Consider the following 26511-nt stretch of genomic DNA (forward strand, 5'->3'; position numbering starts at 1 on the left):
CTGTGCAGGGGCTGGCTGGCAGACAGTGTCAGAAAGGGCATTAAATCCAGAGGTGGTCTTCTCACCTGACCTAATATTTCCATTCTTCTGGATTACAAAAATGTGATACAATAGAAAATGTTTGTTTAAAAGGGAATTTTTAAAAATGTACATTTTAAAGAAACATTTTTAAAATGATTTCTCAAATATTATGAACAAAATGTTTAATAGAATGTGTTTAAAGAATGTAAGGTATTTGTGTTCTCTATTTTGTGTTTCCTTCATGTGGACAAAGAAAATAGGTTACTCAGTTCTTTCTTGTTCTTTTATACTAGCTAGGTAGAGCAACAATTAGTTCCAGGCACCATTATAATCTGAATTTAAAGAGAACAACAACAAAAAGTAGTTTTAAGTACCATCTTCCATGACTGTTAAGAAGTAAAACAAAGCAGAAATATATCCAGTGGGTTTTCCTGTTAAAGAAATTAAGATGAATTTAAAAGTATCTTTTCTGCTTGTGTTTGAGATCTTGTGTATTCAGCCCTAAAACTAAAAATAATCTGAGATTGTAAACATCTTATATAACCGTGTTGTCTGTACACCCTAAGGTTTTGCCACATGTTACCCTCATTTTGCTAACATACTAGAATTAAAGATTTTTTTTCCCCTATTATGGATGCCTTCCATGTCTTTGCTTGAGACACATGTATATTGGCCATTCCACACCAACACCTGGCTGTGAGATACTCCTGGTGGGATTAGTGTTTCTAGGAGGTTCCTGGAAACTCCCTGTTACCAAAGTGCTGCTGGATCAGCTTTGTTCATGGTGCTGTGCATCACTTGAGACTTCCTAAACCTTAGAATAAAGTTCTGCTGGATTTGGCATATTCACAGGGACACCACCCGAAGATTTTTTAATTTTGTTTTTCTTTTTGATGCTGGCCCTGTTTTCTGTGAGTTTGGCTTTATCTCCTTTTCCCTTGAAGGTAACAGCTCTACACAGCTAACAGCACCAGTGTTTGGGATTTAACACTTGCTTTAACCAAATCTTCCTCTCCCTAGAAAAAGGTGGATTTTTACTGAGTCTGAATTTTGTACCTCCTCTAAGTGCTATTGATTACTATTGAAAACAAAATGCTTTCCTTCGCCTTGTGGCTTTCTGGGAATTTCAGCCCCTTTTTGAAGAGAGAAGAAAAAGCTAGGTATGGGGAGAAAAGTGTTAAATACCCTACAGTAATTTAACATAGGAGAAAAGGTTGAACTCTGTCTCCACATGTCAATAATACTTGGTTCTGAGAATCTTTGCCTATTAATTATTTTCTGAAACTAATAATTAGGAAGTGTTTCCTGCTTCCTTTCTAAATGCAAATGTTTGAAACTATAAAAATTAATCTTTGTTTCCAGCTGAGTAAGTAGATATTGAGTATGCCATGAAATGATAGGGAAAAATGCCAGACTCTGTTGTTCACTATAATAATAAACTGTAATCTGACATATTATGTACCTTATAAGCACTTTCTAGCTTCTTTGTTTTTAATTAAGCAGAATTTTAACTGTGCAGTAACTAAACCATTAGATTTTGGTTTTGGAGCATGCATTAACACATTACTAACTTTGGGCTTTGGCTCTGGTGGACTTCAGCACCTGCTTTATGCTTGTAGTGATATTTTCCTGAATAGAGACCAAATTCTCAAAATACTGAAACAGCAACAGACCTTGCAGCCTGTGCAAACCTTGTAAACATGTGGCTTCACAGCTGTTCAGTGTCTTGTTGATGGTAAAGTTCCTCTTGGATCAAACATCCAGTTTGCACCATTTCCTCTCCAGCTGTCCTTTCTTCTGACCTCCTATTTGTCTCTGCCTGCATGCTCGGCCTCAGGTCACCTGCGCTCTCTTGCGTGCTCAGTGTTGGACGTGGGCCACGTAGCTCCGCTCCATTGCTGTGACAGTCAGATGTCTGTCAGCTGTTTTCACTGTGCCTGGTATAACTCAGCCAAAATTCACTGCTGTAGGTCTTAAGCTACAGTTTCCCTTCATCTCTCCAAAGCCCAGAATGTTAATGTTTTTTCTTTGATGCAGATATATGGCCAAACTCTTCTTAGCTCATCTCTGTTTGGCTCCATTTGTTTCCTGCAAAATCTAGGCCAGTATCCTTTGTAACTGTTCTAGTCAAATTGCTGAGCTGCTCTCCCTGCTTCTTCCACTCTGCCGAAATGCCTGCCCTGGCCACATTGCAGACCTGAGAGTGCTGATACTGCCTCAGCCAAACCCAGTCATATGGAGGCTCTTCCTGAACTTTTCTGCTATTTAAGCCAGATGAAATCTTCTGTTTTATCTGTTAGCCCTTATCTCCCCTTTTACTTCTTGGTTCTTTTCATCTTGTCCTCTCCATGCTCTGGAGTAATTGCCAGATGTGGTGTGTGGTAGACCGAGAAGTCTCGGGGGATCTTAGGAGGGAGCAGGTGAAGAGGGCAGCTGCTCCCTCTATTCCAGCCATTTCTGTGTGAATTTTTCTTAAGAGAAGTCTAAGAGTCACAGAAATCACAATGGTGTGAGATCTGGAAGGTAGTGAGAGAAAAGACAGGGCCCTCACAGAGCCCACTGAAACCTCAGTGACCTGGCAAAAATGTTTAACAGCGTCATTGCCCATGCTGGTGCCATAAGAAAAGGGATCAGTCAAATCTAGCAGTGATATGTCTGACAAAGAGTAATGCTGGAGTATGAAGGCTAAAAACATGTATCATGATAGATCAGAGGAGAAAAGGATTGTTGTTCTTTGTACTGATGCTGCTTCGGTTGCTTCAGCAGTACCAAAGTGCTCAGTCAATAGTATATCGATGTTTTAAGTTGTTAGTATAAAATATATTTACCACTATTCTGTTGGACTGAGGGATGTGCAGTGCTATAAAGCCAAGCAATTTCAGGTGCAAATCAGCAACTTCTATAAATTCTTTTTGAGATATCTTGAACCCAGGACGGGTTTCATTACTTCATTTTGCTGTTTTGTTTTTGTGAGTAACATCAAAGCTGTGAATTCCTGGGATACATAGAACAATAGAGAAAATACATTGTCGTAATGTTAGTCCCAAGAAATTAAATTCCAGAAAGGTTGTGACTTATATACAGTTAAGGCAAAGACAAAAGCATTGGCTGTAAGAGGAAAGCACTTGCCAAAGAATGAGTTAAACTCTAATACTTGTATAGCATTGATTGAAATCACTCACTTAAGCATAATTTGAGAAGTGCTCTACTGTGGTCAGAAACACTGATAAACCTCTGTCTCAAACTACTGCAAATGAATGATCCTGAGATCTCCTGGTGCCTGCAATATGAAGTAGCTCAGTGACCACAAGCAGCCTATGCTCAGAGGGCAGCTCTTTGAGGAGACAAAAGGCATAGGTAGCTGGCACAAGTGAAAAAGAAGTCAAAGCTAAAGGAGAGAAGAGAAAAAATTGGAAAGCATTCTGAAGAGCCATTGCTCTTGCTTTCACCTATGGACTTGTATTTGTCTGTACTACTTTGCATTTCCATTGCTGTGGCTGCATGTATCAGGAATCATAACTCATCTTTACCAAATGGTCTGTTCAGATTGGTTTCTAGTTTGACTTTACAACAGATGTAAAAGGAAGCATTCTCGCTTAGCTGTGGGAATTGAATCTGGCCAGCTGAAAGATTCCAACATTTCCTTTTAAATAATCTATCTTCACTTAAATCAGGGAGAGCACGCTGTTAACTGGCATCTGAGCATGCAAGTTATTTGGTTTCTTCCTAATCTATCTGAGTTTGCCAGATCTGTGTTACGTATGAAATGTTAACGGGGTGTTTACACTCTTGTTTTCCTATTTCAGAATGGTTTCACTCCACTGTATATGGCAGCCCAAGAAAACCACCTGGAGGTTGTTAAGTTTCTTCTTGACAATGGTGCCAGTCAAAGTCTTGCCACAGAGGTAAAAGTCTGAATTTCACACTTGCCATCTTATATCAAACTATTCTTTTAAATACAAAATTAAAGACCAGTAGAAGTGTGCTATGAATACTGAGTTACTGACTTTTCAGCAATTCAAACCATCTCTTGCCTTTTCTAAAAGAAAAAAATACTTTAACTAGAAACAGTTCTAAAATTAGATGTGTTCTTAGTCATAACTGGTAATCTTTCAGGTTAAGTGCTCAAACGGGAAAGCTGTGTGCATAATATAAAAGGTCTCTGTGCTTTCATTAAAAATACTGAGTAATGCGGAGGGCAACCATAAAGCAAGAACAAGTGTTTACCTACGCTTTGGAGCCAGCCCTGTGATATCAGGGAAAAAGCAGCGTTACTTGGTGCTTGGAGCATTTTCTGAACTGCGCTACTGCCATGTTGATACCCTCTCTGTAGCACCCAGGTACCCCATCTGGTCTTGCAGTGATAATTTCAAGCTGACAGAAAGATGCAAAGTCCATCCTGGAAGGTGTTCTGTGATCTTTTTAGAGGAACACTTTTTATTTCTTGCTTTCAAACGTAATTCTAACTCAAATAAGGCAACCTGGAAGGATAAAGAATAGCAGACATATTACTATCTTAAATGCACTGCCTTGAGACAGGTTTTTAATCTCATGAATTTTCTTAATTCCAAGATTTTGCTACCAGAGAAAACCCACAAGGTATTTCAGTATGTGCTCTCTAATATTTTTAAATTCTGATTGCTCTATATGACCTCATCTGGAGAAGTCATACTTTTTGCAAAATATGAAATGCAAAATCAGTTTATTTCATCACTATACCTGATAATATCACTGTATAATGATGTATGTATGGAAGACTTTTCTTCTCTTCTGAAGTCAGCACTGTAAAAAAATCACTAATGGATCAAAATTATGTTTTCAAAATCACTAAAAATTAGTTATAACTAGAGGTGTGTATCAGAAACTACTTTCTGGAAATTCTCAAAGATATGAAAGCCAAGAAATAGCAAAATGAAATCTTTTAGATCTAGAAAATTAATCGAAAATCGTAGTTTTCAGAACACTAATTTATATTTCTTTGTAAAAACTTAGAAACAAAGTTGTCATGGGACCCCCAGTAGCTTTAGACTTTTGAAAATGTTCTTGCCACTGTATGATTTTCCGGAAACAGTTTGAGGTTGTTGGATTTTTTTAAACTGTGCATGAGCACTTGGTTCTTTTTCTTTGGTATTGTTTTTTCTATTTAGCGTTGTTTGTCAGTTTAGGTTGAGCTTTTCTCTAACTCAGCTTGATAAGAGAGAATCTAATTTTATCCATGGAGAATTCCTTTGAAGATACCAGACTACAGACCAGTGTTGCCTTTGTTGCCTTACTTGTTTGTGATACTTGCTTATGGGCGCTTTGTTATTTTCTCTTGGTCCAAGGTTTCATATAAATCTGATTTATCTTAATCTTTATAAGCGTCAAAGCCCTTGTTATTAAATGATTGCCACTTAGCTATATATTCATTAAAAACAGAGCTCTTTAACAAAGATGTTTTTATCTAAATTAGAACGTGGAACCGGCTATTTTATTTAAATTGTTTTTAGGTTGTAGGGTTTTGTTTTGTTGTTTGTTTTTTTTTCCTGGTGTAGGCTTTGCCTTATGTTTTAAAGTGTAGTTGCTAATTATAGTACTGACATTGCAATACGTGCTTGCAATTGCTTTTTGTGGGTAGGCATCTTCAGAGAGCATGTGGTGGAAATGCGTTCTTGTCGGTGCTAATATTCTTGGTCGCAGTTTGCTTGGCTGTGGTACAGTGATCTCTGCACACACTGAAATCATCAGCAGCTCTCATCAGAGCGAGGAAACTGCAGATACAGGGAATGGCAGCTGTTCTGGGATTGAAACTAGGCGCTCCCTCCTGTTTGTTCACTCCTTTTTACCTAAGGAAAGGAGAAAATGTGTTCCTAGGACACTTTTATATTCTCGTTACCAGCATTTGTAGCAGAAGAGAAAGCCCAATGAGAAAAGGCATTGTAGATAGCTAAACCACTTTTCTTTATGAAGTAGCTGACTGTGCCTTTGCCGTTGGCTATATAAGTAGACCAGGAAGTCAAGGTCTCTCTAAGGCGTGAGCTGTTGCAGTCAGGGTTTCTTCAGACAAGAGCCTCAATTTCTGCAGGTACAGCATAGCTATATTGCCAGAGCCCTCTTGTGGGGGTGCTTGTGGAGTTTTTGGCCTTTGGAGCTACACAGCATTTTTCACACCTTTTGCCATTCTCTGCCCAGTCTGAGGCTATGTGGTTTTTTTTCACCCCAGGAGCTGCTCATGGCCCAGGGCTGCAGCCCAGAGCCCTGCCTGCTGCTGGAGGATGCTGGGCTGGAGGCAAAGGGGAAGGCTGTGGTTAAATGAGTTTAAAAATTTCATGAGAGGGGAAAAAAAACCCCCACACTTGTTAGGACCCAAGGAATTACAGTGATATTTATTTTATTTTTTTTTCCTCCAAAATTTTGAAAAAACACTCTTTTACAGAACTCCTCCTGTTTCTCCTCCTGACTGTTTGGTAAACACAGAAAGAGAAATTCCTTATTGAAAACATCACTTTTCATTCCAAAAGTTTAAAAGTTAACACTTGAACTCTGCACTTTTGGCATAGGATGAAGATCTACATTCTTTTGTGTCATTGCTGCACTTTTATTTCACACTTACAGAGTTTCACTATGACAGAAGTAGTTGAAAACCAAAAGAAGGTGTTTAGCTACCAAACTGTAAGGAAGTTTGGCAATATAAGCTTTGGATATATTGACTGAAAGTCAAATGTAATAAATATCCTAAGTAGAGCAATTTGCATTTGCGAATTTTTGGGTGATTTATAGGTATTATCTTGGGCAAAGCTGAATGTTTTCCTGGATTGGAATGCCACTTAAAAGTTTGGGAATGAGCAGAATTTAAATGAAATTAAATTTAAACTCTTTTGTTCTTTTGTTTTCTAAGAATCCATAAAAATAAAATTATAAAAACATCTCCTACTGTACTTAGCATGAGGAATCCACTCCTAAATCTGTTGAAAAATATCTTCTATTTTTCAGGTTTCTTATTCTGCACTACTTTGGCTATTTGCTAGTCTGAAAGGAAATAATTTCTGTTTATATGAAACAGAAAAGAAGATTTTATAAGAAAATGTGATGTCCATCACATCTACATAAATTTTCATACATGGAAGTTGTAGAAAAATGGTGTATTGAGAGAATGTGGTATTCATATTCAAATATTATTAGAATTTAAATCCACGTGCATATTATATCAGAGGATAGAGCTGAAGTGTTATGTTGTTTGGGGTCTTTTTTTCTTAAAAAACCATGGATGATAATTTGTAGCTGTGGGGGGATGGATGATAATTTGCTATGGAGGCATCATTAACAATTGTAACTTTAATATCTCTGGTTTTTTTCCTTTTTATATAATTATACACTTTATTATACACATATTTATGTTACTAAAAAACCGTAACTGTTAATTCGTGAGGAATTTAACACTTTCTTTCTCAGGTCTCAGTCATTTTTGTTTACTTGTGTATTATAATTTTATCCTTAAGTCTGGAGTACCAAGAAAGGTGTTTTGGACATTTGGAAATCTAATTCACCAACAGTTTACTCCAATTTCCGTGTCATTGCAGGGTACTTTTAATTTGCATTGTGTTACACTTTACATTTCAATTTGAGCCAGTACTGTTACTAATGCTGGGATCTCTTCCTGTCCCCTTGCCACCCCCTGCAAAGCTTGAAACATGAGTTGAGAGTCCCCATTGTATGTTGCAGGATGGTTTCACGCCTTTGGCAGTAGCTTTGCAGCAAGGTCACGACCAGGTGGTTTCACTGCTGCTTGAAAATGATACAAAGGGAAAAGTCCGTCTTCCTGCCCTTCACATCGCTGCTCGCAAGGATGATACGAAGGCGGCGGCTCTGCTTCTGCAGAATGACCACAACGCTGATGTGGAGTCAAAGGTCAGTTGTAACAAGAAGGTTTGGTGCTGTTAAGTGCTGACCACGTGTATTACATCCAGTGAAGGTCTCCCTTAGTGTGAAGTATTTTGCTGCAGAGTTACACATAACTGTCTGCAGTGTGTGGTTAAGAATAACGTTTCATTTACTTCCTTTGTCTCTTTCTCCCCCATCCCCTTTTTGTTGAAATTAGGTTTAATTTCTCCTGTAGAAACTTTGCAAATTGAAATAATAAGCAAAATATTAGAATTATTCTCTTGGGAATGAAAGCCACTCCTGCAGTGGTGTGCTATAGGTACTGTACAGTGAAGTAAGTCATTTGATTAGTTGTTTGTGCAATTGCTACTTCAAGAACTTTGGTAAACATGTAACAATTAACATTCAAAATACTCGATCATTCAGCTTCCATTCAGTTGAGCTTCCTTTGTGTGCCGATTGTGCTGTCCTCTGAGCTGCCATGCCACGTAGCAATCATGAAGCTTTCTGCATCCATATCACCAGTGGTGAACTAACCGTTCATTTTTTCCCCCTCTTTGCTTCCAAATGTGTTAACCTAGATGATGGTGAATAGAACAACAGAGGTATATATAAATATATGTATGCATCATCACTCCTCCATGACTTAGTGCTGCTGCATCATTTCTTCCTTCTCCTTTTTGCATCGCCTTTTTAGGATAGATACCTGCTTTAGATGAAATGAAGTAGCATGTGCTAGAGAAGACTGTAGTTTAGATACCAGGGCTTTCTGCAGCTGAAACTAGCTGAAACTTTAAAAGTAAGAGTAAGCATTCTTGGGAACTAACTGCCATCATAAAAGAGCCATATTATGTAAGATGGAGTTTTCAGGGATTCTCACAGAGCATATGTTTATCAGATGTGCCAAGAGCTGCAGACAACCCTGTCATGTGCATCCAGGTCTGATTTTAGGCTTCTGCATGACACTTACCTTGATGGTGTCTGCAAATACAGTGATCTGAGAGTGGTTTTATATCTGCGAAACTCCCAGAGCAAGGCAGTGGCAGCTAGCATGGCTTGCTAACAATTTAGAAATGCATCTAGTTCCCATAAGGTTTCATACTTTGCAGGACTGATGGAATTGCTGCATGTTTTAGCATTGTTTTAAAAGGAAGTAAAACTACTTAAATATGAAAATAAGTTGCTGAAGTAATTTTATCAGTAAGGCATCCTCTAATTAGGGTGGTAACTTGTGGTGTCTGAACATAACCCAGTGTGATTGCCCCCAGTGGGAGACTCATCTGTATGGTACTAACCCTTGGAAAAGAAAAAATGCATATTAATAATTTAAAATCATCTTTGATGTTGTTTTCATTTGCATCTACTTTGAATTTATAGAAAACAGTTAGCAAGTATCATCAAATGACTTGTATCTGAACTTCTGCAATGAATCTCTTAGAGATTTCACTTGCGAGACTGACATACTACTGATAACAACTAGATATTTCTAACTAGAAAATAATTTTGTATAAAAGACAGATCACTGCTTTAATACTCAAATGTTTTGCTGTTGTTTTTCTGGAATAACTGAAAGTTTTGTCCTACTTCTGCTCTTCTAGAATAATTATGTTGATTTTTTTCCCTCCTGTATAGCAATATGATTTTATTTAGACTCTCTGAGAGTCTATAAATAACTGTCAGTGAGTGAAAACTAGTACAGAGTTGGACTTGCAGCAGACTCCTATTACTAGCTCTTGTCAGTGATGTGATACAAATTTTGGAGTGCCAATGAGATATAAAAAAATAAGTATCTATTGGTTTTGTTTTGTTTTGTTTTTCCAGAGTGGGTTCACTCCCCTCCACATAGCTGCTCACTATGGAAATATCAATGTAGCTACATTGCTGTTAAATCGGGGTGCTGCTGTGGACTTCACTGCAAGGGTAAGCATAAAACCTTAGTTAATGCTCAGTTTGCTTAATCATCGCTTTGAAACGCTTTTTCCACAGAGGTGTGGAAAGGTACATTGCTCTTGCCAGCCAAGTGGCCTGGCCTGACTGTTACCCTGTGGTGTAAAGGGGGTTTCCCTGGGCTGCTGAACTGAACCTGAGCTCTAGTCCTCACTTTTGAAAACTTCTGTTTTAATCAGAAAGAGGTGCTATTTTCATAGTTCTAGTATTGCAAAAAGTGGGCTGGGATTCAGTGAGATGACTGCTTCCACTTGTACTTTTAACATATGGCAGAAGTGCTGTCCCTGTTGAATTGTCCCAAATGCAGTTGTTCATAGTGAATGTGAAGTGCAGGTGTACTGGTGAGTAAAGCAGCCGTGCCTTCACTACGTACATGAGTGTCAGATGATACGTAATGGAGATCAGAGAAACTGGAGAGGCAGAAAATGAAATGAAGTACAGAAATGGAGGTGAGTTGTTAATGACAGCAGTGTGGCCGAAGCCATGGTAGAGTGGAGGAACTAACCCTCCTGACCCTGTAAGCTGTGCACCAAAGTCACGACACAACCCAGGGAGTGACAGGTTAGTTCCTTAGGTGTATGAAAAAAGATTGGGAGCCAGGAGGGAAATGGCTTTGCCAGTGTCCCCTTGGTTCACTCTGGGCTGGGTGGGAAGCAGCTGACCGGTGGCTTCAGCTGTGCTTTCTTGCTTGAGGAGTGGATCCATCCTTCCACAGGCAGCTGGACTGCTCTGCGAGCCTGGTGCCAGCAGCGCCTCGTCTCGCAGCCCAGACCAAAGTTTGACTATCTCTAGTGTCAAGGGTTGGGTCTGTTGGAAGACCAAATTGAAATATTAGAGTGAAGGAGTGTGGTCAGGGTAGGGAGGATGTGGGAACAACAAAATGTAAGCAGGAGAAGTGTAAAGGACAGAAAGTGATGGAAGGAAGTTATATATAGTTCAAAGAGCAGGAGAATAAAGAAATGTAAATGGACAGGGATACAGCAATATGAAGGGCAAGGAAAGAGTTTCTGCCAGGGACGAGACCAGAGACAGAAGAAAGGCAAATGCAGAGGTAACACAAAATTTAATGAGCCAGGATGGAAGGCTAGAGAATGGTAGGGTAGAGAGGATGTAGGCAGAAAGCTGAGTAGGTGCCACAAGAGCATGCAAGGCTTTAAGAAGGGAAAAGCAGAGAGTGATTAGCAACATACAGATAAAGAGAAGAGGGGCTAGCATTCAAAATAGGTTTATATTGGAAAATGCTGGAGCTAAAACTTCCTACTGAAGTTCTTAAATTGTTTGCTCATGAGCTTCTTCAACAATGGCTTGGGCCATTATTATGAATGAATAAGGTGTCTGTGGAATGTCTGCTGGAACAGTCAGCACAGAAAGTGTGCAACAGAACATGGAGATGTGTTGAAATTCATGGTGGAAAACAGATCAAACTCTTGGCTGAAGAGTACATGTATTTTTCCTGATGGTTTCTCCAGCAGTCGACCAACTAAGAAAGTAGAGGACCTGTCTATATTAGTTGTGGTGGTGTGTGTGATATGGTTGGCGGAAAAAAAAGAAAAGCAACTATGATTTCAAGTTATTCCAGAGTATTTCTAATATGGACCAAAAAACCACCCCCAACCAGCCAAACAAACAAACAAAAAACCCCAACCAAAAACCAAACTGAGGCTGTAAAGAATTTGGCTCACCAAGCCTTACCAAAACAAAGCCAGGGAGGAGATGGGGTAGTGGTCCCTAGGACAATAGGGAGAGAAACTCAAGAGAGAAAGAAGCATTCAAGCTGAAGGCAAATGCTGACATAAGAGCAAATAGGTATAAACTTGCCATTAATAAATGTTGTCTAGACATTTAGTTATTTAAGTATTAATTATTATTTTTATTTAATTAATAATTGTTTAATAATTAATATTAAATATACATAAGGAGAGTCTGGAGCAACCTTTCAATTAATGTAGAAAAAGCAAAAAAACCCCAGCATGTATTCAGGATTCTATTTGAGGGGAATTTTTGTGGCATGGATGATTCAGCAGCTCCTTTTCAGAGATTCTGATCAAGTGTTGTGTTTATTACTTTTACAAGAGGAAAAGTACTATACTATTTCTTAGAGCATTTGCCACATAGCAAAAAGCAATTTGTAGTATTTTATTTTATTTTAGATAGTTTGCGTATCTAAAATCTTGAATGCTTCTGTAGGTAGGGAACATATTTACATGCAGCAAAGTGTTTATGTTAAGCATTGCAAACCCATGCACACAACAAAATATTGTGTTTATATAGCATATAATAACTGTTTTACTTATAAGACTTCTCACATTTAATAAACCCACCCCCCCCAAAAAAATGAGCCATTCTTTTTTAGAGCTTGTCTGTGATTAATAAGGGGAGCTGGTGGAAGGTGTGATAAAGCAGGAATAGAAATTCCAAACAAAGACTCAGAATGTTTTCCTTAAACTGTAAGTAGGATTGCAGGTGAAAAGTGTTGGTTCTGGCTGCTATTCATTCAACGTAGCATCATTCTGTGGTTTATTAATGAAGATAAATCCCAAAGCTAAAAGATGTTGTTATAAGGCATGATCCAGTACCTACTAATGCTGATGAGAAGAGTACTAGCAGATACTGGGTCAAGCTGACAGTTAAGTATCAAAGGTAAGGATCAGCTCTCATATATCCCCCACAGATGATGTCTTCCAAATCACAGTAATCACTAAATATATTTCATGCTATTGGCGAGGGGCAGGTCCTAGGTTAGATCCATGTGAAGTTTGCAAGATAAGTGTAGATTTGGGAGTTAAGGGTATCTGGGAAGCTTCTAACTGTGCATGCTTTGCTTTCACTGATAAAGTTGACCTCTTAATCCCAAGTCCTTAAACTGACCAAATTTGAGCATTAAGGTATTTCAAATAGTCATAAGCTTTGGCATTCAGTATTTGATAGGCTGTAATCACAGGACTCAAGACAAATGGGGTCTTGGGTCAACTCTTTCCCACTCAGAAACAAGATTAGGGATTAACAATGCTACTGCATTAGCAATTAGCAGCATTTAGTATCAGTACTATTAAATATCATCTGTCTACACTTGTTCTAATAAAATAATAAATCTTAAGCTTCAAGAGCTCTGTTCTAGATTTGGGGCACTGATGGAGAGCATATCTGAATTAATAAGGCCACCCACCCCCCCTCTTCAAGCTCTGGAAATTCCAGGTTCACCCTCCATTAGTTGTCATGGTCAGGAAGCGGCAGGCTGCTCAGACAGCCGGGGAAGCGCGGATGCCGTGACATCAGCCCGAAAGAGCAGTGGGCTGATGCTGTGACTCAGAGCACTGAACGGCTTGTTTGTGCTTGTGAGAGCTGGGCGGGGGCATCCGCAGAGTACATCTCTACGGTATGGTGGTTGCAAATGTAGATAAAGTAGCTGTGACAGAAGGAATTGTAGCATAAATAACAGTAATATGGAGTTGAATTTTGTTCTTTAGTGCTTATCAGACTGCGGGTAATGAAAGCGCTTCACAGAGAGATGAGTTAGATTCTGCTAGAGCAGTGAATTTGTAGGCAAAGCAAGCACCAGTATAAGTTGAGTGTAAAGACAATTGTCAGCACTAAGTACAGAGCCTTTGCTTGATCCTTGATTACCGAAATTTCAAAACAGGTAGAGGTAGTACTAGAACAGGTGCTAAAAATGACCCACAGGTACAGCCTGCCCAATGCCACCTCATTGTGATTGTCCTTGGTTTAAATTTCTGTAGGCAATATCCATGATGTGCTTCCCCCACCCTGGATGAAAGGCCTTTCTTTGGGTTGTTGACAATTAAGACAAGCAACAGAGCAAAAATATGGAAGGGCTACAATCCAAGTCAAATAATACTGCGTGTATGTACTGTAGCTTTCAGAAGTACAAAGAGTGAATTGTAGGATGGGGGTGTCAAATGCACTTTGTGCTTTTGCAATCCATCAACCACTTTTCCTTTGTTCTTTTTAAATAAATATGAATCAACACTACTTGGCTATCTCTCAATTTATGTTTAAACTGCTTAGGCAAGAATCAGTTCTAGGGAGATATTTGAACAAGAGCAGAGGATTATGGTAACAGAAGATGCTTATGTGGAGGGGGCAACATGAAGACAAATGCGTGAGAGCAGGATAAGTACCCTGTTCTCACCATCGGAGTGGTGAAAGTGGGGAAGGTTGGAGAAAATGTGAATGGACGTGTAGGATGAATGCAGAGCTCTGAGTCTTAAAGACAAGGGCAAGTGCGGTGAAAAGAGGAGCTGGTGAAAGGATGTAAGAAAGAAAAGGGCAGACTTGTGGCGATGTTGGTCTCTTCAGGTGCTGTGTTTTCAGTGCATTTCTGAGAGGCCTGAGGGAAGAAAGGTTCCAGCAATGCAGGCAGGGAAAGACATGAGCTTGATGCAGGCAGGAGATGAGCAGTGGTGCTGTACTGTAAGTAAATTATGTCCCCAGTGATATGCTGTAGCAGCTGCTCCCCTCACCTCCACCAGTATGCACCTGCCTGCCTCTCAGCTGTCATATATACCCTTGTCCCCTTCTTTCACTACATCTAAGTAAAAAAAGCATAGCTCTAGGAGCTCTAACAGGTGTTACAGTACCTGTCAGCCTGTGTACCTGCTGACCATAGAGGCTGGGAGGGTTGGAAATGTACCTGCTTTTGGTTTGCACTCTTCCAGCCCAGTGACTGATTTCATGTCAGCTCTTCCACTGAACCACATTAGCACTTCTGTGTTTGTGCTTTTTTTCTCTAGCCTTGCTGCATTCAAGTGCAGAGAGCAGCACTGTTCCCTGTGGAATGGATGGAGAGAGTTTGAGTAAATCAGTTGGTGATGCCCCTGATTCTACCTATTTACAGGGAGGCAGCTCCAAGAACCTTCATAACCTCAGTCCAAGAGAAACAGGATCTCCTTATTAGGCTGAATGTTTGCCATTTTGTAGTGAAGGAAAAATACTCATTGCAAATTTCTTGACTTCTTGGGCTCAAACTCAGCAATAAACCTGTCACAACTACTGACAGGCTATGCATTGTAGATGTATCAGGCATTTTATGTCTATTCATCATCCTTTTTCTGTAGTACCTTTTTATGTGTGTGGCTATGCTTCTCTGAAGCCCTTCAAAGCTAAATAAATCCTTTCATTGCATCACCATATTCCCCCCTAGCTTAACTGGAAGGCAATCACATATGGGCTATGGATGTGGAGGGAGCAAGTAAAGGGTAACTGGGGTGAAGTCAGTCTCCTTTCTTACCCATATTAACACAGAAGTGCACAGAAGGATTGCAGCAATTTCGGGCAACATTCTCTTAGCTTACAGTGGCACCTGACATTTGAGAGGTGTAGATAAATCCTAGTTACAAACTGAAAGAAGGCCAAAGACATTTAAGTCAATCTATTTTATCAAAATTTTCAACAGGAAAAAGTAATTGCTGTTATTTTAAGGAAAGTATTGTTCATTCAGCCACTTGTATCTTTGAATCAAACTTTATGTGCTGTGTTACTAATATCTACTTCCCAACTTCTGGAACTACCAACCCAGTGACTAGTACGAAGAAGTGAAATCCACTTGATGCTCTTTACCAGAATCAGGTCATCAGCCTGAGGGTGGGTGAGGTGCTGGAGAAAAAGGACGGGTCACAGAGAGACTTTTTCTTTGTATCTACTGCTCCCTTCAGATTTGCTCTAGACTGCCTTGCACTTTAATATCTAGGACTTGGAAAGGTGTATCCAGATACATGCTAAAGCAAGTAACAGCCATTGGAAGGAAAAAGAAACCAGTTTCCTTAGGAGTCTGATTATACCTATGGTGTCCTGTGCAAAAAAGCCCTTTTGCTATAAATCAGACCCCTGCAGAGTGCCCACCCTTCTGCCTTCAGGCCTTGCTCAGGCATCCCCATGAGCAGTGTGCAGGAGGGCAGGCAGTTTTATCTGCTGCGATTCACAGCCAGCTGCAATGGAGATGTGTGTCCAGACTGCCCTGTGCTAATTCAGCAACAAGAAAGTGCAAATCAGTGTTTCTCCAAGGCTGCTATGCAGACCAGGGAGTTGAGGAAGCTTTGAATAAACTATTTTCTGGGAATTATAGTTAGGAAAAAGTTGCCTTTTGGGGGTTCACAGCGTCTTCAGATATAATTCTTCTGTCTGAGATTACCTGCCAGTGGAATGATCTGTCTAGCCCAGGTGAGGAAATGCCTCTGAAGGAGTGGTTAGAAAGGAAGGAATTGTTCTCTGCAGCTTCCAGAACAACGGCTGAAAGAAACTCTGTGACCCCCACATCCACTCTATGTTTGAGCAAATCAGAAGATTAAAGTACCAAAGGAGTCCTCTACGTGAAGATGACCTCTGCCCGTATCTTTCTTGCCAAAGCAAACAAGAGATAGTCACTGTGCCATAAAACCGCATCCAACGCTGTGAACAGTCTTCCTGATAGACAGCACTCCTTATTCTAGAGGAGACCTCAGTTCCACTGGGATTGGGCTTTGCCTGCAGAAAGTTTGCTTACTGTAAGGTTAGGAGAGGATTTGGTAATTCTGAGAGGGTAGTGTAAGGACAGCATGCATTAGTGATGACCCTGAGGCTGAAGAGCAGAACACCATTAGCCCATCAAAAAGAGCAGGCAATATGTAAGTGACAATAACATAAGAGAAAAACATTTTTATTTCCCTAGTGGTAGTTTGCCACAGAAGCTCCTTGCTATAGTCTTCCTTCTCTTCTTCCAGAATTCATTTTATACATCTCAGGCCTGGGGAAAGATACGTATGTAAGCATTCAAGAACTGTCTTATCACAATATAAGATGAATATTATTATTCATCTTTTATTAAATAGGGAAGAAAAAAGCTGAAAAATTAAGCAATGTTGTAAGGTTTCCTGGAAACCATCTGACTGTGTGTTTATACTTATCATAGAAACATAGAATACCAGGTTGGAAGTGACCACAAGCATCATCCAGTCCAACCTCTCAAGGCAGAAGTATAGTTTAAATGAGATGAGTCAGCACCCTGTCAAGCTGACTCTTAAAACTGACCAACGTAGGGGAATTCACCACTTCCTGGTATTATTATAGATTATTATAGATTGGTATTATTATTGATTATTGGTATTATAGATTGGTCTGATTGATCTCATGGTTAAACAATTTCTTGTGGAGTTCAGTCAGAATCTCTCCAGAAGCAACTCGTGTCCATTACACCTCATCTTTCTTATAATTTATTTAATTTCTGAAAGTCCTATGCAATTATCAATGAACCTCGTAACAGCTACTAGAATATAAGACTTTTCTCTGTGGGTGTTCTGCTGTGTTTTATCTCCAGTTCTGAATTGCAGAAAAAATACAGAAGAGAATATTGAGTGTATTCATATACAACATGTTGATGTAGCTGCACAGTTGTGTATGACAGTCTTCACGTACAGAGCACAACCTTTCCATACTTTAAGGACCTGTTAATAGTGGTAATATCCATGCAGTGTTATTGATGACAATTCCAGTATATGACAACCACCAACCAACATTAAACTCTTTCCTTAAGAAAAAGAGATGAAGGGATTTTCCATACTGTACAGGAAATTTCTGCTTTAGCAGCCTGGCTATTTTAAGCTTCCATTTTATTCATACATTCTTTGTCAATTATTAAGCTTTTCCCAGAGTCTACTCTCACTTGAAAACTGAGAAGGACAGCCTTATTAAATTCTGAACATTTTTGGTAAGAAACTGGGGGTTTTTTGAAAAATCACAGATAAAAAAAGTGAAATTTTGTGATTAAAACTACTTTCCTCGGAGGGTCTGGGGGGAGAGCTCAGAGGTGGAGGTGAGCTCTCTCATTGGTATCAAGTCTTCATGACACTGGCAATGGGTCTACATGGTCTGCCGGTCAGTCGGCATTTAGAACAATGCAGTACATGACTAGGAAAGGTTTGCCCTTTTTTTGTTTGCCTTTTTTTTTTTTTTTGGTAAAGCTACATTTCCGAGCCCAATATGATACTGTAAGCACAAACATTTACTTTTCTTGTTTGTTATTATCTTTCTTAAGTTTGTAAACTTGACTGTCTGGTGGGAGAAAGGCAATCCCATAGGACAGCGTATCATACCAGAAGCCAGGAGGAATTCTTCATTTTTTAAATATATTAAAATGAAACTACAGAATATACTATGTTTGCACACTTCCCCTATTTTTTGTGACTTCCTAACCATTTGTGTTGCTAATTTGTAATACTATGGAGTAATTCTGACTGCTATGGTGAACTGTGATGGATAACGCCATGTGTCAGAGGGGAGCTGATCTCATTTCAGATGGAAAATGTGGGTGGCTTATTGCTCAGCACAGCAGAACTCAGTGTTGTGAGTTTTCTTGTGAAGCTGTAGATAGAGAGATGCTGCTGAAGGGGCTTAGTGCTTCCTCTGATCAGGCACAAGCAAAAGCCACTGAACAGAAAAGCAGCTCTTCACATTGTTGTGAGGTATAGAAGAAAAATTGCATGCATCTAACCTGTCACATTTTGAGCTGTATACAGTTCCAGAGTACTTCAAGTCATATACCTTGGGAAAGCTGCCAAGGGGGAGTGGAAAGGCTATGTGCTAGTTCATAATCCCGTGAGCATTTATTGCATAGTTTTAGGTAGATATTCTCACAAGTTATGTTTCATGATCCCTGTAGAATTTGTTAACTCTCAAGTTGAATGGCAAGTTGGATCTCAGTGTCGAGGGGTCTACCTGAGACATTATCCAGCATTTGATATTTCAACAGCAAAGACAAGAAGCACTCCAACAGACATTCTAGATCTGAAACACATCTTTTAGTGGCAAGTTTTTGAAGGCATTTCAGCTTTATTACTGCAGGAAAACATCTTCAAAAGTTTCCTGATTTACTATTCTATGTTAAGAACAAAGGGAGAAATTTATAGAAGATCAAACAGATAAAAATAGAATGAAGAGACAGCAGATGCTGTTGATCTACTGAAGAATTCAGAACCTTACATTTGGTGGCTATATTGTTTGCTGATACCACAGTTTTAGTGTTAATAACCTACACCCAAGCTGCACATGTTATGCCGCTTTTTTATCTCTAGTTTCTTGTGACAAGCACAAACAACTCCATTTTGAGTTGCTTGCTTTACGTTTTGTTATCAGAAACATTAATGGTGATGTCTGAGGTTTGTTCACTTCTCACTTCACTTTCTTGAGAGTCAGATGAGAGGTGGGAAAGGGCCATATGCATGATGTGTTTAGGTATAATTCTCTAAGCCTTTTCACAACACAATATTGACCACAGACAAATTGCTTGGCCTAAACTTCAGTGTACAGTTATTGAAGCATTTGCATAATGCAGCTCTTCATCTGTTCAGGAGTCAGAAATCTCAACCAGCAGAATGATTGCTTCACATTGTCCTCTACCAGTAAAAGCTAAATGGCAAAATTAAGTTCTGAACAGAGACCTGCCCCCTCTTTTTTTCCCCATCATTACCCTACAGTGTTTCCTTGAGCTGTTAGGGCTGACTAAGGCTAACACGTTTTTTCCATCTTTGTCTCTTAATTCTTTCTATGAACTGCCGAATAGCTTAATAGTAAAGTATGATGGAAACTGCATTCTCCTTCCCTGAGTGGGATTGCTGCAGTGCTCTTTCCCAGGACAGAGGAGCTGAGTTTGATCACACAAAAGGACAGATTTTTCATGGAGCCTTTATGGTTTCATTTGCTTGACTCCTCTTGCTCAATTCTTTTTTTTCAGAGTAGCTGTGTATAGTTGGTTTTCCTAAGAGACAGCATCTGAAGTGATCCTGTTCTTTATCCATCCATCTCTTCCTAATGTGAACTCGCTGCCTATTTTCAACCAAATGCAACTCAAAGTTTCAAGTTCCTAGAGACATTAAATTTATGTGTTTTTCATGAAGACAGGTGATGAAATCGAGGAAAGATGGACCGCTCGTTCACCAGCTTGTAGAAGTGAGATCAGTCCTTATTAGGTGCTGGACAGTTTCCTCACGTTCTGACAGAAGCTGAGCGACAACTGTGAAGGGAACAGGTTCTGATATTTTCAGTACTGATCAGAAATATGAAGGTCATTCAAACAGGAGTCCTTTTTGACCTTGAAAATGGATTTTTTTTTTTCATGTGTTGCAAGCAAACAGCATGACCTAAACATTAACTGCTAAGTGGAAGTCATGTACTTTGGAGTTAAGGTGTGTGTCTGCCAGCACTCATTCATCAACTCTTCTTCGTTTAAGGCAAGAGGAGCAATTGGACTGGCAAAGAATTAGATCCAAAGTGCGCATTCTTGTGTGATTATACCCTTCCCTCAGCTGCAGTAGATTGATTTAGATTGGTGTCAACATGAATGAGAACTAGGCTTCTAATAGGTATTTTTCCTACCTTTAGTAATGCTGTCCCTTCCTTCTCCATTTGTTCATTTATGCTTAGAAAAGACATTTTGTCTTGTCTAGGTATGATACAGTAAATTATTGGTACTAATGTATTAACAAGGCACTAAGGTCTACTAGACTGAGGTAAGCAGTCACACAGCTTTACATCCATGGAAGGACTAGATATAGCATACTTTTTGTTTAATGTATTAAACATCATTTTTGTTTTACTGCATTTTTTAAAGAAATGAGAAGCTACCCTGGAATAGTAGTCACTTTGATGCTCTAATGATCATTAATATTGGAGAAATAAGCTCTGTCATTTCATCTTGCTAAATTGTATTTTACCTCTGTGATAATATTAATTAGTACTTTCCAGTTGCTGTGCATTAGCTTCATAGTGAAATTGTGTGCAAATGAAAATGTAGCATACTGGTTTGGGTACTCAGCATTATTTTTAAGCTGTGAGTCAGCTTATCACATCTGAGAGAGGATCTGTTTTCAGTGCTGGTTTTCTATCACTCCACTCACCTCCAGTTTTGAGGAAGTGCTATTAAATGGTCTGTCGGCTAGGCAAGACGCTTGTACCACTCTCCAGCTATTCAAGGTGATGGGTGCCTTTCTGATTCAGTCAGCCATAGGACACATGCTCACTAAAACTTACTGCTCAGTCATAAGGAAGCTGGTTGTACACAGCCAGCTGTTTGCACTGCTTCTGAATACACAGAAGCATGTTCTTTAAAATTCTGTTTCTCTTCATACAGTAACTGCATGCTCTATTTAAATCCTTTTATTTTTTACTTGGCTCCATATGATCAAATATATACAGGATGTGGCTTTCATACACCATGAGATAAAGGATTCATCAGAGCATGAAGACACGTCCTAGCTACATCTTGTTAAAAAAGTGTGTTTGTGTGCGCACGCGTTGGTTATGCAACTGTCCTCGATGTGCAGCGCTGCTGCGTGCTGCTGCCTGCCAGGTGCCTCCCAGGGAATCGTATGCATGTATTTACAGTCTCCCTTGAAGTACAGTATTACATCGAGTGGAGGAACAACCTCGGTAGACGAAATTAGTGATGTAACTGAAACTAAGGTGCTTATGAGGCTTTCGGAGTTTGCTGATAAGATTCAGAAATAAATAGCATGTTTTCTTTTGAATTAGACCTACAGATGTAATGGTTTTATTTATTTCCTCTGGGTCCTACAAGGCCAATGAAGTTGTGAGGTATGAATCCTTATCATTACATGCTCAGAAACAAGCACAGCTGAATTAAATTCCTAGGTCAATAAAATTGCATAAATTTAACTTTTATACGAAAGCCAAGAACTGAGGCACAATCATATCTTCTTATAACTCCACCACAACTTGGATGTTTGTCTTCGTAATACTTATGTCGAGATATCAGGCCAGTAATTCACATAAGTAGATAAAGGCGTATTTGATTTCATGCTCCCAAGATACAAAACTCTGTTATGCCTTAGCAAATCGGGCGTAATTCATTCTGTGAACAAACTGATAATGGAGCTCATGAAAGAAAGAGATATGGATATTTACTTTCATGTTTTCTTCTTCCACAGAATGATATCACACCGTTACATGTTGCATCAAAGAGAGGAAATGCAAATATGGTCAAACTCCTACTTGATCGAGGAGCTAAAATTGATGCCAAAACGAGGGTAAGCTTAAATGTGAATGCTATGAGTGGCTGTGTGGAATTCTTGCCTCTGACCTGTTAGTTGCTGTACAGCTTAAATAATTCATCCTCCTGGCAGGCTACCATAGCTGCACTGCATTTCTTTTTGAGAAAATGGTTGCAGTAGGATGCTAACAATTTACATCTCTTAAAGCAGTGCGTGAAACACCATGTGTGGCAAAGCTCAGAACCAGCCATTCTTCATGTTCTCTGTAGACCATTTCGTTAGGAGCTGCTTCTAGCTACTTGGAGGTAGAGATGAATGTACAGGAAAATACTACAAGACAATAATTAACTTTAGATATTCTAGAATTTGAATGCTAAAAGAGTAACTTTGAACTGTGGTGTGTGTTTGCCGGAGCATGATGTTACTGATGAGTCTGATGCAGCTCAGGCTCTGTCTGACTGGGTGCTTAGCTGCTGGCTTGGATTTGTCAGCGCATGTGCCAGGCATAGTGACGGTTTCCATCAGGTCAACACCTTTCTCGAGTTGCTGAGTGAATAAAAAGCTCGATGCATATGGTTATATCTAAGTGCTGTAGTTAAAACCCAATCAGACCAGTTTAGGGGTATTCTATTTTCTTCCATGGTGGCAAAAAGAGAAGGTAAAAGTTCAATTGTTTGGAAGTAAATGTAGGACTAGTGATGCTGTGGGGTCTCATGGGAGTCTTTACAACATGGTTATGTGCACGTGAGGTGACCTTCAGGAGCTGTGCCTGCAACTTTTTGACAATTGGCATTTTATTGGAATACTAGATTATCACCTATCCATCTTTCATTTTTAACTATCCTTTATAATTCCCACAAGAATAATTCTAAACAAAACAAAGGTGTAACATAAGAAAGTATGGTTTTTGGTTTTTGGAGGGTTTTTTGGGGTTTTGTTTGTTTGTTTGGGTTTTTGTGGGTTTTTTGTTGTTGTTTGATTGGTTTTTGGGTGTTGGGTTTTTTTTTGCAGTTATTACTGTATCCACAGGTTTTGGCTTGGTTTTCCAATGTTTCAGCAGTCTCTGAGATTTCCTGCAGTGCTTGTTGAGGCACATTTGTATTTTTCATTTCTTAAGAAAATTAGAAACTGGGTCAGTTTGTTTTCTCATCTCTCCACTTTCTCCACATGTTTTTCTTTAGTTCTCCTTCTATTTTACCTTTAGAAATCACTCATTATTTCTTTTAAAATGTTTCTGTTTTTTCTAGTTGGGGAATATGGAAGGGATGACTTTTTGAGAATAATGTGAACAGCGGGTATAATTTCTGGCCTAAAATACCAGACTCCTACCTGCTACATGGGGTCTGCCAGGCTGAGGGACGTGCACCTACAATGTGGTGGGGAGAGCCACATTTTGGTGGTGTGACAGATGTGCATTTCATCAGAGCAGGGAGAAATGGGACATGACAAGGGACTATTTGCTTCCTGTCTGCAAGCATTTATATGGCCCACTGCAGCCACAATGTTAGGGACCACTACTTTAAGTAATTTGAGTCCAGCTTGTCCTTTTCTTTTAGTTATGAAAATTTGCAGTCTGCTTCCTTTTCTGTATCACAGGCTCCAGGGTCAGACACTAGGAAAATTTATGTAACTAAAAATACAGGCTGAGATGGAAACAGGATCCAGGAAGAGGGCAGAAGCATTAACAGCTCCTGAGTCTGGCAGAGCTTCCCAGTAAGGCAAAAGGCAATGGATGAGTGTGGTTCACAAAGTGGTGGTTTGTTTCTTCTGGCTTCCCCCAGAGAGTGCCTGTTTCCCCAAACACTCATCCTCTCCATAAATCAGAAGCAATTTGCATAACTTCTGCTGCTTGTGCCATACGTGTGTCACTCATCGCTGAACTTCTCTGGCATTACCAGAGGCATCATTTTCTGGCAGTCTGTGGCTAAGTGGAAGTTTTACTCCCAGCGGCACTGACTCATCCTGGCAGGAGCTTTAGCAGCCTGTGGTCTGGGTGATGTGTGGCTCTGCTGAGGAGACTCACCGAACTGAGCAGACAGCTGCATGGTGGAGGAAAGGGGAGAGCGTCGCTGGACTAGATCTGGAAAGATTTACAAATCAATGGGAGAAGCAAGTGAAGGCTGAGAGTAACGTGGTGCTAGATGAAAAAAGGACATTGTTGCAGGAGTGTCTGCCTAGTTCTCATATTCAACAGCAAAGTTTAATTGCTCTGACCTGTTATAACACACATTCCATCTTGTTATTTCTACCTGACCCACTGTTGTTTTCCAAGGCAAAACGACTGAGGCATGTCATTGAGGTACTGAAGTATGTCAACTTTGCCGTCATCCCATTTTTTTTAAGCACCACTCTTTTTTTAATGTCCCAGACATAGAATGGCCTTTTAAAAATACATGATGACAAAAGCTTCAGTCATATCCTTTTGCAACAGTATTACCACTACTGAGTGTACTGAAAGGCGAAGAGCAGCCAAGGTGGTCTTTTCTGATACCTGTGTCAAGCCATGCTTATCAGCTGGGTACCCAGTCAGAGCCCAGCCGTGTAATTTTCTGGGAGAGGCAGGTGCTGGTGCTGAATGCACACACAACTTGATTAAGAGGTGGGATTTACACTTGAAAATAAGTGAGACTCCTACTGTCAGATATATAAATGGGAGGCCTCTCTCTCTCTCTCTGTTTTTTTTTTTTTTTCCTTTTAGGAGGTTTTAAAGAGATGAGCAAATCTTTTTCTTTTGTTTGACTAAAATAGTTTTTGTTTTAGACACCATGATGTTATTTAATGCAAATATTGGTTATGGAACACAAAGTGCCTCCTTAAAGGTAAATGGAAAAGGTTCTGTACCCATGTGAATGGACAGAAATTCTTGTAAGTTGTTTGTTTCTTTTGCTCAGAGGTAGAAATTCCAAGGCCTTTGTCTCTTCCTTTTTAGGTCTGTAATTCACCTTTAAATGAGTAGGAAGAAGGTACTTTTTGTGTTGTTGATCAAACACTAACAGAGCTAGGATTCACTACTCTGCCTCTTAAATGGGACAGATTTAGCTATTCAGCTGTTGTTTTGTGATCTGTTCCTGCAATCCATTCTCTGTGTGGTGTACTGGAAATGTGCTGCACATAATGTCTATTTTTATTTTTCACAAGCATACTCATTTTGTAGATAAATTCACATAAAGCCTTTCTTGAGCATTAAATAAGTTGAGGTAATGATTTCTTTTCCTTAGTCATTTCCATGAGCATTTGCGTTTGCTGCTCACAGATGGTCCTGGAAGCTGCAGTGCTGAAGAACTGCACAAAAGGTTAACGTGAAGGGCTAAATCCTTATCTGGTTTAAATTATTGTAAGAGTCATCTGTAGGCTCCCAATTTCTCTATATTCATTAGGACTTGGATTTGACGAGCAGCATAAATGTTGTTGCACACCTGCAAACTGTATTTAGAGGTTTAGATAACACATGAACATGCAAGGTTATTTCCAAAGATGCTCTTACTATTATTTTGAGGCTCAGTTGTCTTTTAATTTTTTTTTCTTTCAGTTCATGCCTATGTTGCATTGTTTATTTTAACCAGCTGTTTACCTTCTCTCTGTACTTTATTTGTGTGAGCTGTCAAGCAGCTGGTACTTGGGGCTTTGTTAAGGAATCCATAATGGTACTCGTCAAGAACTATGTGCTGCTTTTGTCCATCCAGGGCAGCTTGCATTGTTCAGAGCTTTTAACTAACATTCTGAGTAAAGCTCTATTAATACCTCATGTCACATGTTTACTGAATGTTACCCTAATTATTCTTTTCTCTGTCTTCCAGAAAATACTTTATTTTTTAAAGTTTAAGTAGAGAGGTTGACTAAATTAGCTTAATTTGATTTGGCTGTCTGATATTGTATATGCCAAAGTGAATTTGTGTCTGAGGCAGGCACCAAGCATGTTTTAGCATGGATTAACAATAAGTGTTTATAATCTTCATTCAACTGATTTTGCAGCTAAATAACAGGCCACCACTCTTATCTGCATGAAAACATGTGGGATATGCTCTTTTAAGATGCATCAGATCATGCATAAGCTGCTTCAGAAAAGCCGCATGTATAATGACATAAAATAACTACAAGAATTACTGTCGTGGGACTATAAGTGCATTTTGCATGTGTAGGAAGAACAAACCACATTTGTTGCCCTATTGTACAGAAGGGGCAGTTTGTAACAGTGCCAATGAAGTGAAGAATTCAGGAGACTTAGAGCATGGAGGGTCCATGAGATACAGAGCACTGCCAGGCTGAAGCACACGCATGGAAACTCTCTAAGCAGCAATGGGAATGATAGACCCTGGGGGCAGCAGTAATTCCTCCCCTGGGGAATCATGCCTTCCACCTCTGGCTCAGGGGACTGGAGTGCCTGGCACACTCCTGCCAAGGCCATGGACAGGCTCTGGGATTTGGCTCAAAGTCTGACAGGCTCCTGCTGAGTATTTGCATCACAGTAAAGTTTTTACTGGGTGTAGTGCTTAATTTCATCACTCGTAGACTGTGTTAGAAGCTGATGTGAGAGTTATGATCCTAAGACTAACGAATTTGGTGTACAGCCAGAGGATCCCATTGTGCAAGGGAAATCCTGGGTGGTCATTGGCAGGGAAGGGGTAGCTGGGGAGCACACAGAGGCTGGTTCATGCTTACCCGTGCTGTTCAGGGGGGTCTTTCCCTG

At 39.7% G+C, this 26511-nt stretch overlaps 1 protein-coding gene across 1 annotated transcript in view; it reads left to right on the forward strand.

The window, feature by feature from the left end:
- ANK3 (ankyrin 3, node of Ranvier (ankyrin G)) overlaps window positions 1-26511 on the forward strand; it is a gene marked incomplete at its 5' end in the record, with an annotated part of 150173 nt that overhangs the window by 1914 nt on the left and 121748 nt on the right. Inside the window, 4 exons of the mRNA XM_010190949.1 lie at window positions 3828-3926; window positions 7723-7908; window positions 9703-9801; window positions 21762-21860. Coding sequence (XP_010189251.1) covers window positions 3828-3926; window positions 7723-7908; window positions 9703-9801; window positions 21762-21860 — 483 coding nt within the window. The remainder of the gene's footprint in view (window positions 1-3827; window positions 3927-7722; window positions 7909-9702; window positions 9802-21761; window positions 21861-26511) is intronic.

This window comes from Mesitornis unicolor, unplaced genomic scaffold (genome assembly GCF_000695765.1).
Source record: "Mesitornis unicolor isolate BGI_N332 unplaced genomic scaffold, ASM69576v1 scaffold2318, whole genome shotgun sequence".
NCBI lineage: Eukaryota > Metazoa > Chordata > Aves > Mesitornithiformes > Mesitornithidae > Mesitornis > Mesitornis unicolor.